The following is a 10,000-nucleotide window of genomic DNA, read 5'->3' as shown; positions in this document are numbered from 1 at the left end:
GCACCCTGAGAGCATTGGCACTCACTCAATCAATAATAATCAATCAATCTGATCAAGACATCCTTTTAAACTCACTTAAGTCTTAACCATGAGCTACACCCTGCCAGGCCTGTGTGGCAGAGTCTAAATGTCAAAGCTATGCAATAATCAATCAATAATTGATTGCAATAATAATCAATCAATAATAATCAATCAATCTGATCAAGACATCCTTATAAACGTATCTCACCTCCATTAATAGCTGACATATTGAGATGCTGGAGCTTGTACACAGTCTCCAGTTCTAAGGCAGCTTTATTGGACGGTTTTACATGGAATCATTCCAGTAGTTATCAACTGTTCTGAACCTGGCTTCGAGATTTGGTCCCGAGATGTATTCCAGAGAAAATGTTCTACCTATCCAATGTGTAGGATTACACCCAAGTGTAAAATTATTCCATTTTAATCTCATAGTAAAAAAAAACAAAAAACGTTTTGTTCAGCTGTTCTGGTTGTAAATTAACTAGTGTACTTTTTGTTAACCTGAATATAAATGCCAAGCTTTAGTCAGAGACATAAAATAGCGTATGCTGCTTCACTTTCGTCTGCAGTCTGCAGTTGAAGCTGAACCCAAAGCCTAGCCAATGACTCCTCTATCTCAACTCTTAGGTCGTCTGTGTGTACATATATATTTACAGATATGTGGATGCATATTCTGACTTTGTTTGAAATGAATCAGGCTATATTTAATTTGTATTTGTCTTGCCTTTCTTTTCTTAGAATTTATTGGTCGACGTTAATGGTTATAATCGTTAATATTATTATCCTGCACAGCCGGATATGTGTGTGTTTAATCATAAATCATATATTATATACAAGTGTATGTTACGGAACTGACTGCTAGCCTTTCTGCTGGATGTGCCCATCTGGCTGTTCCTTCAGCTGGCCCTCTAAGCAGGATTACTATTTAAATGAAGAAACGCCAACCAAAGCCACCCATGGACCTCTCGCCCTCTAGTCCTCGCGCAGTTCCGAGATTTTGTGTTTATTTGAAGTGTATTTAGGAAGAGTTCATATGTTGAGCTGCCTCCAGTGATTGTTTAAGAGTTTCCCTTCTGTGGCGATGAATAGCTTAACTAATCCAGTGTTGTTGCGTTGAAGGGGGTCATATGACTGGAGAGTGAATCCATAACTGCTGCTCAGTTTGACAAGCTCTGTGTACATGTGTGTGTGTGTGAGAGTGTGAGTGTGTGTGTGTGTGTGTGTGTGTGTGTGTGTGTGTGTTTGTCTGCCATATGTAACTGACGGGATTAACACTGGTATCGAATAACCAGATTTAATAAAAACACCATGAGTCTGTAATGCCTTTGTAATGCTAATACATAGCTTTAATGCTTCAATTCAATATAACTCTCCACTCTCTCTCTCTGTCTGTCTCTCTATCTCTCTCTGTCTCTCACTCTCTCTCTCTCTCTCTCTCTCTCTGTCTGTCTCTGTCTCTCACTCTCTCTCTCTCTCTCTCTCTCTCTCTCTGTCTGTCTCTCTCTCTCTCTATATATATATATATATATATATATATGTCTGTCTGTCTCTCTCTATCCCTCTCTCTCTCTCTCTCTCTCTCTGTCTGTCTCTCTATCTCTCTCTGTCTCTTGGTTTTCTGTCAGTCATGCCTTCCTAGTCAATCTATTCTGAATGTAATTACGACCTCATGAAGAATTAACTTCTATTGGCAGTGAGTTAATATACTGTAAGGTCAAAAGACCTCAAGATTGCCATCTGAAAAAGGCAGAGAGAGATCATTAGATACCTTTATAGCCTACATGAGGATTTGCAATCGGTTATTATCATTTTAGCTATAACTTAACATCTCTCGTTAATACAGTAACCATTTGCTACGTGCTGTATTACGTTGTGTAAGATATTTACTATCCAGTTTTCTATTAAAAAAAGCTTCCACCAACTCTCAATTCTATGGATGAAGTGTCATTTGTCTGTCATGTTGTAGCTGATCCACACAGGTGTGTGGGAGTCTGTGTGTGTGTGTGTGTGTGTGTGTGTGTGTGTGTGTGTGTGTGTGTGTGTGTGTGTGTGTGTGTCTGTGTGTGTGTGTGTGTGTGTGTGTGTGTGTGTGTGTATGTGTGTGTGTGTGTGTGTGTGTGTGTGTGTGTGTGTATGTGTGTGTGTGTGTGTGTGTGTGTGTGTGTGTGTGTGTTTGTATGTGTGTGTGTGTGTGTGTGTGTGTGTGTGTGTGTGTGTGTGTGTGTGGATAACACCAAATGCCGTGCATGGTGTGTGCTTTGAATGTAGCATTTTTATACTGGAACCTAATGCCTTGACTGATGGGTGAGCTACAAACACACTAATAAACTGCCGTGGCAAAATACATAAACAATGACCTGCCGCTATACACATGCCTGTGTGTCATATCATGTTGTTGAGTTATTCATGAGTGAGTCCAGATGTTGTGATAAGTCCGACCAAAGGTGATCATTCTCTGTAGTTTTCTGCTACTCGTAGCAATAGAAATGGAGCCAACGCATGGGTATGTCCTGGTCTTAGCTGTGTGACAGGTGTACTAATGTTTTTCTTCTTGCCATTGAAAGGGTCAGAATCCCTTCCAGCTCGCTAAGAAGTAACTCAGCCCGGCAGCAGCTCTGTGGCTGCCGCATCTTCACATAAAACTACAACGGGAAACTTGAGGAGAGTTTTGGAGATAATCTTTGAGTTTCTGAGATTCGCCACTGGGATTGCCATGCCAACGGATTTCCCTGCAGACTGAGTGAAAAGCCTGCAATACTGGCTGGCACCACAAGGGGGCATTGTGGATACGACCTATGACCTTTATGTTCTCTATCAAAGGCTTCATTGACATTGACAGAAAAAAAAACTACAGAAAAACGAAAGATTCATTTCATTTTTGTATGACCTTTTGTCTGACTTTCTGATTTTGTTCACTATGTGAAAGACATTTATTATAATTTCACTTCATTTTATGATTTTCTTTTTCCTATATTTTGATGCAAGCTACTGTGATCCCCAAGAGTTCAGTGCAGCTCACAGAAGCGGCCGATGACCTGAATATTCACGCTCGATTAGCGGGCGACTGTGTGCTCAGTCGCCTCTGTCACGTCACGGCCGTGGCTCCTTTAACCACAGACAGCAAAAAGCTTTCTTCTCACATGATTCCTGATGTCAGACCCACACTGCCTTCTGCTAGCCAGGGTCCTGGAGGGGAGCCGTCAGGTGAGGATGAGGAGGAAGGATGAAGATCTACTTGATAAGGGAGAGAATTCAGAGATGCTCCTTTAAGATAAGACAAGATAAGATCAAACTTTATTGCCACACAACAATGTTGGTGGTATTCTTTGTAACAGAGCACCACACAAGCTGTGGTCACTTGTCACAAATCCATAGCCAGCTACTCAACTTCAGGATCACTTTGTGTATTCCTGAGGGGCTGTTTGTAGTAGTCGTCATTCGTTTCACTCCATTGGATGTTGACATGATAGTTGCCCATCAGCTGAAGGTTCCCCTTAGGCCTGGACCCCGGCTAACAGACATGTTCTCACATAGCCAGACTCGAGCTAATTATTATACTTACTACACACAACAGGTGTTTTACGTCTTGAGAATTTCAGTAGGAGGGGGTTTATTCGTGTGAACACTACTGCATGATCTCTCATAGACGTTATAGATGCCACAGACAACATTCACGATATCTAAATCAAATCCATGTAAAAAAAGTGTTTCCTGCATGGTTTACATCAGTTGTCATTATCATCATTACTCCCATTCATTAGTATAACTCTTCTGAGCCAGGGCTCACAGGTGGTTTACTATGGGCCGTCTGAGAGAAAGGGAAGTACCACGCCGACATTTTGGGTCTAGAACACAGTTTTATAGTTTCCCTCTCAGAGCAGAGTTTTTACCTTCATCTGTGAGTCACTGCAGCAGGAAGTAGCTACAGTACTCAGTGCAGAGTCATGGTTGGGCAGCTAGCGTGTGCTGGAGTTATCGTTGTTGTCTACTCTAGTGGAGACTTTTTTTTTTCATTTCTATCTCATTTGTTTATTTACGATGTTGTTTTTTCTTCTTCATTTTGTGTCATTTTTCATTACATTTGTTTGTCAGGTGACATAAGTCACGTGTTACTGACGAAGACAGAGGGAGTTAGTTTGTCTGAATGTGACTGTTTGAGGATCGGAGGCATTTGGCCTCTCTGTGCTGTGTGGAGGAGAAGGAACACCTGAGACACTGAGCTGGCTAAATGTGTCCTGGAAACACTGAGCGTACACACACACACACACACACACACACACACACACACACACACACACACACACACACACACACACACACACTGTCACCACTGTGATGATGTGTAGGGCTCTCAGTGACTAACCCAAACACCACGGGCAGAACGCCAACGCTGACGTATTGTATTCACTGTGTATTGAAATGATGGTTTGCCACCAGTTATCCAGTTAAACCAGACTAAGATGAGGCTGAAATCGATGTGCGTTTGATGCCAGTTTGCTCCTGAGATCACGGAGAGCAAATAGAGCACGGTACCATCATCATCAGTGACACCAGTGTTGGTTTCAACCATGTTCTGCAGCAAAGAGTCTCTGCACGCCATCTCTGTCTACTCTCAGTGTTTGCCAGAGACATAGGCACTGTAGAGGGTCTCTGGGTAGGATTTCACCTCCATCAGCAGCTACAGAGGGGCAGTTTATTGCTCTTTTTCATGTATTTACCACTCTTCTCTCGTTTTTTTTTGCCTTGTTTTGTTTTCCGAAAGCCTAATGCACAGAAGCATTCCTGTTGTCGTAGCGACACCTGCCTTCCGACCTGCTCAGAACTTAACCAGCATGCACATTTGATCGCTGACCTTGTCGTTACAACTTGACTGAAGATAGTGTAAATCACTTCACACTGCTGTAATCGACAAAAACCAAGGGGGTGCTCATGAAGACTCCTTAAATTTGCCTTCCCGTGTATCCGTATATCTGCATTCACATTTTTAAGAGTAATGCTGACGACCCCCAGAAGAAACACCACGGGTGAGTTGTCATGCTCATTTGAACGAATTAAATAATTAAATCTAGGGTTTTCCCTCGGGATTAATAAAGTATCCATCTATCTATCTATCTATCTAAATTACATCACAAACTCTAGAAACCAAAGGAAGAAAGAACATAGCAAACAGATTAGCACCCCCCCCCCCCCCCCCCCCCCCCCACACACACACACACACACACACACACACATCTTGTCAAAAAAAATACATGAGGGGAGAGTCCCCAGCATAGTCCACTGAAAAAGCCTTTATCGTCTGGCTATACCTGTTTTTTCACTTATGTTTGTTTGACAATATGTTTGGGCATTCTCTCAGCCACCCTGAAACCTTTTGGATATTCTTGAATCGAAAGCTGCGATGAAAAGCATGCTATCAAAGATTGGACACCATCCAGAAGTGTTAAGAATATTATAACGTATGGGTATTTGTTTATTATTGTATTATTTAAGCAGGTGTGAATTATGATGCTTTTTTTATTGCATGTTTAGCCCGTAGTCTTCATTGATTGATCCCAAATTGGATCAGTCTCTGTTTTAGACTGGGCTCAGATCTGTCACAGACTCCCCCCCCCCCCCCCCCCCCCAATCAGAATGATCAGCTCCCAGAATGATCAATTATCAGCTCCGAACACCACACCATCACCTTGGAATTGATCAAGTTTAACACAGTTAAAAATTCTAAATCTCTTGTAAAAGACGGATGAGAAGTCTCTTGGAAAAGGAACGCACACTAAGTCCATTATTTCCTCTTCCATAAAGTGCTGTGATAAAATAGTGACAGGTGGATGCCAGCTAGATCACTCAGCTACCACGAGTACCTGATTAAGTGTCAGGTGACATGCTATCGTTCATTCACGTTTGGACACTTGAAGGTTCATTTAACAAGAGGGTAACTTTGTCCCCCTATATCCTTTTGAAGTAATGGAGTTATAATTTTTTTACAAAACAGGGCATGTATGCATTTGTTTTTAGGTACGTTGCATTACGTATATTTGAGGAGGAGGGATTTTGCACATCAGTAGCAATATAGCGTGTTTTAACCACATGTTTTTGAGCAGAGGTGTATGATGTTCATACACCATGACCTTTTTTCTTTTAATACGCAGGACATTTCCCAAGAGCAAAGGGCGAGTACTTGTACAGTGCTTCTGTCTCATTTGATCTTTTGTAATAATATGACATAATAATAATTGTCAGATTTTAATGACACACTATACTCCTCATGTGATATATTAAAGAAGCGTGAACACTAGATGTAGTTGAACGTTTTGCTGTAGCAAAGAGAGGAAAACAGCTAGGCTAACAATGATGATGTAATTCTGAAGGTATGGGGGGTATGAGTCATACCCATGTATCTTATCCCACTCTCCAAGGTGTTTTGCATTTATTTACATTTTTCATGGGCTGAACTATGTGACTAAATGCTGTAAAAAAAAAACATTTGAAAACACACAAAACCTGCAAAAAAAGGATCATATTTTCACTCAGAATTCATTCTGAATTACTTACATTATTTCTAGCATTGAAAGATTTGTATTTTTACAACAAAATCAGACAACTGCACCCTTTAACACGACTGCATTGATCTAAACATTTTGAGTTAGCTTGTAAACATATACAAACTGCTTTTTATTCTCTTCTTGGGTGTGGATCTGAAACACGTGCCTGGTTATGCTGTAAATAGCTGTAGTGTGAATAAGTGAGTAAATACAGATCGGTATTTACGTGTATATATATATAATATTGTGATTCTGGGTGACCATAATGACATGGATAGGATTGAGAAACCAGGATGGTGCTGATATTTGAAGAGTACACATTGATACTGATGAAACGATTTAGCAGCGTGCTACTGTTTAGCAGACGCTGTTGAGTCCAATCTGAATCTTGAGTTGAAACTGAACTGTTGTGCATTGTACTTTGATGCCAGTATGCTTTATGCATTCAAAGTGTTTCCTAAAACATCACTTTAGTTTTCACTGTTTTGTTTTTTTTAAAAAAAGTGGCATTTGGGATAACTCACTGTAGTTCACCAAAGAGTCCATTTAATTTTCACTGTTTAAAGATGCAATGTGTAGTTTTTTTCTTAAAAATACAAACGACTTTGGACCAGTGATGATGTAATTCTGAAAGTAGGTCTTAAAGCATTTTCATTTTTGACAAAAAAAAAAACTACATATTTGCCCTTTAAATGTAAATTGTATTATGTACTGTATGTGTTATGTAGAGATAAAGATGTATTATATTTTAAATGAATATTTTGTATTTTCATGCTTTTCAGACCAGTGAAAACCATAACTGTACCTGTAAATGAATTTGAGGGCATTTATTTCAATGATTTACTTACTTACTACAATGATGTTGGTTTTTTGTTTTTGTAATTTACTGACTGATCGCCTGCATGCTTTTGGGTCCTGAGCACTATTTCCCCACTCTGACTGGACAGCCACCTATGTCCCCCGCGTTTCTATTGGAGAGATCACTGTGTGACAGACACGACACTACAGTACTGTTCGCATTACCAACAGAGAGCTGTGGTTCTTCTCTTTTGAAATGTTTGCAAACTTAGCATTGAACTGAGATGTAAAACTAATTTTCTTTAGATTCACTGTGATCATCATTATCAAATGTCAGAAACATTAAACTCAGTCGAAAGTGGTTGTATGGTAGTCTGAGTGTCTCTGCTTACCTCCCCCCCCCCCCTCTCTCTCTCTTTCTCTTCTCTCTCTCTCTCTTTCTCTCTGGCCTTTTTGTCACAATCTTTAACAGTAATGTACTTTTTTATTCAGAGGTCAAGTAGGCTGCAAAAAAAATGAAATGTTACAGATTAAATGAAACATATTCATAAAGCAAGAATTCAATGGAGAAATATAGTTTGCACTTTTTGTATTAATCATAGTTGTTTTCATGAAATACATTACGCACATATTTTTTATAACTTTCTATAACCAGGTCTGCATCTTGCGAAACCCCTTCATACCACTAGGGGGCGTAGTTCTGTCATCAGTCTCTTAAATGGTGTTGCACGCGCATCCTCGGCTTTCAACCCGCCACTTGAGTCTGAACAATCGTCCTGAGCGCGAGGCGTCTAGTTCTCCACTGAGGAGGCTGCGGACAAAATGCTGCAAAATGAAACACGAATATTCGCTGATCAATGAGATGATATACTGACTCTGCACTCGGAAAGAGACCGCGAAGTAAATGCAGGTGAGATTAGTGTTCGTAGCAACGCGTTTCTTCAAGAGTTTAGTCAATGCTTACTGTTAAATCAATGTTGTTCATTTGTTTACTGCTAAGAGGGAAAGGCTGAATGTTATAGATTCAACTGGTGACTGATCTGGTTTCATTAAAATAACGAATTATAAATTAGTTTTGATATAAATTATGTCTAGATAAATCTCGATACATTATGTATCTAGTAATATAGATATTCATGTTGACCTTGCAATTTAAAAACTCTTTCTTGAAAAAGTATGCTTCCAATTTGAGGGTTAACGTTATTGAGTTTCCTTATGATACAGTAGTTTCCTTTGGATTGCCATTTAGATAATACATGGGGGAAGAAGCAATAATATGATTTTAGTTAATTTATTTCTGACATTTTGTTCAATAACTCAGACCTAATTATACGTGTTATGTGTATTAGAAACTCCTCAGTGTCCATCTCTGCATTCCCATTTCATTACGTTTATGCAACTGTTTGCTTCAGAGACTGAAAGTGTGTGTTTCCCTCTCGCCTCTTCTCCTCTTAGTATGTCTCACATGCACCGTGAAACTTGTACACATCATCAGTACGACACGGACTTTGTCATTCCATGGTAGGACTTCCCAATATCTCTTATTATGACTGAACGAATCCTCCAGCAAATATGTTCTCTCTACGTTGTCCCCTTCTGATGATGACAAAGTGCTACTGACTACTATTTGCGGATATCTTGTGCACTATCAAAAAAACAATCCCCAGTCTGGGAACTCTTGTCCTATGGTGTACGTTCACCCCGTCGCTATGGGCAACGGATCAATCAAAGGCTCACGTCCGGAGGAGAACGGGGTGGGCACGTCGGGGGCGGGGCTTGGGGTGAAGGTTGCCCCCGGCGACGGAGGACTGGAGTGGGAGGCGGAGCTCCTGCGAGGCCGCGTGGCGCGTCTGGAGGAGGTGCTGGTGCAGCGGGATCGAGAGTTCCAGGCGCAGGAGGCGCAGCTGCAGGCCCTCCGCCACGAGCTCGACGCCAAGCTCGCCCAGATCGACAAGCTCCAGGATGCCATCGGCTACAATCACCATGGCAACGCGCCCTGGCAGGGCTCCTCGCCCATCCTGCGGACCGCAGGGTCGGTGGCGCGACACAGCAGGCGCCTCCTGAGCGTCATCAACCAGGGCCCGCCACGCTTCCACCGCGTCGCCGCTGAGGTGCACCGACGCCTGCGTGCCAAAGAGGGCGTGTCCGCCGAACCCACCTCTTGCCAGTTTGGTCCCGCCCACCACCATAGCAGGGCCAATCACCTGTCCAGGGAGAGAGCACAGGTGCGCAAAGACTCAAGGTAAGCGACAATCTCATTGTTTACCTCCAGTGTCAGTCACAGGACTGTTGTATAATAGTTTGATATTGATAGGAATGACACATGAAATATTGTACACTCACTGGCCACTTTATTTACTACACCTGTTTAACTTCCCCTAAAAGCAAATACATGTTTCTGATCAGCCAATCGTATGGCAGCAACTCAATGCATTTAGTCATGTAGACATGGTCGACCTGCTGGAGTTCCAACCTATCAGAATGGGGAAGAAAGGTGACTTAAGTGACTTTGAACATGGCCTGGTTGTTGGTGTCAGGCGGGCTGGTCCGAGTATGTCAGTACCTGCTGATATACTGGCATTTTCACACACAACCATCTCTAGGGTTTGGAGGAAACAGTCCAAAAAAGAAAAATATCCAGT

At 41.6% G+C, this 10,000-nt stretch overlaps 2 protein-coding genes across 11 annotated transcripts in view; both read left to right on the top strand.

The window, feature by feature from the left end:
• The window catches only part of col13a1 (collagen, type XIII, alpha 1), a 67,918-nt gene extending 62,731 nt beyond the window's left edge, over nucleotides 1–5,187 (top strand). For 9 of the 10 annotated variants that reach the window (XM_080849056.1, XM_080849059.1, XM_080849053.1 and 6 more), the window contains one exon: nucleotides 2,586–5,187. In XM_080849056.1, the coding sequence (XP_080705182.1) occupies nucleotides 2,586–2,618 (33 nt within the window). In that variant the 3' untranslated portion in view covers nucleotides 2,619–5,187. Of the gene's footprint in view, nucleotides 1,909–2,585 lie in introns of those variants that run through there. The other variant, XM_080849055.1, reaches the window with a different exon arrangement.
• Nucleotides 5,188–9,043: 3,856 nt separating this feature from the next.
• prkg2l (protein kinase cGMP-dependent 2, like) overlaps nucleotides 9,044–10,000 on the top strand; it is a gene marked incomplete at both ends in the record, with an annotated part of 18,142 nt that continues 17,185 nt past the window's right edge. The window contains one exon of the mRNA XM_080848803.1: nucleotides 9,044–9,600. Coding sequence (XP_080704929.1) covers nucleotides 9,044–9,600 — 557 coding nt within the window. The remainder of the gene's footprint in view (nucleotides 9,601–10,000) is intronic.

Source organism: Sprattus sprattus (genome assembly GCF_963457725.1).
Source record: "Sprattus sprattus genome assembly, chromosome: 12".
Taxonomy (NCBI): Eukaryota; Metazoa; Chordata; class Actinopteri; order Clupeiformes; family Clupeidae; genus Sprattus; species Sprattus sprattus.
This window is presented reverse-complemented; position numbering and strand designations above follow the sequence as displayed.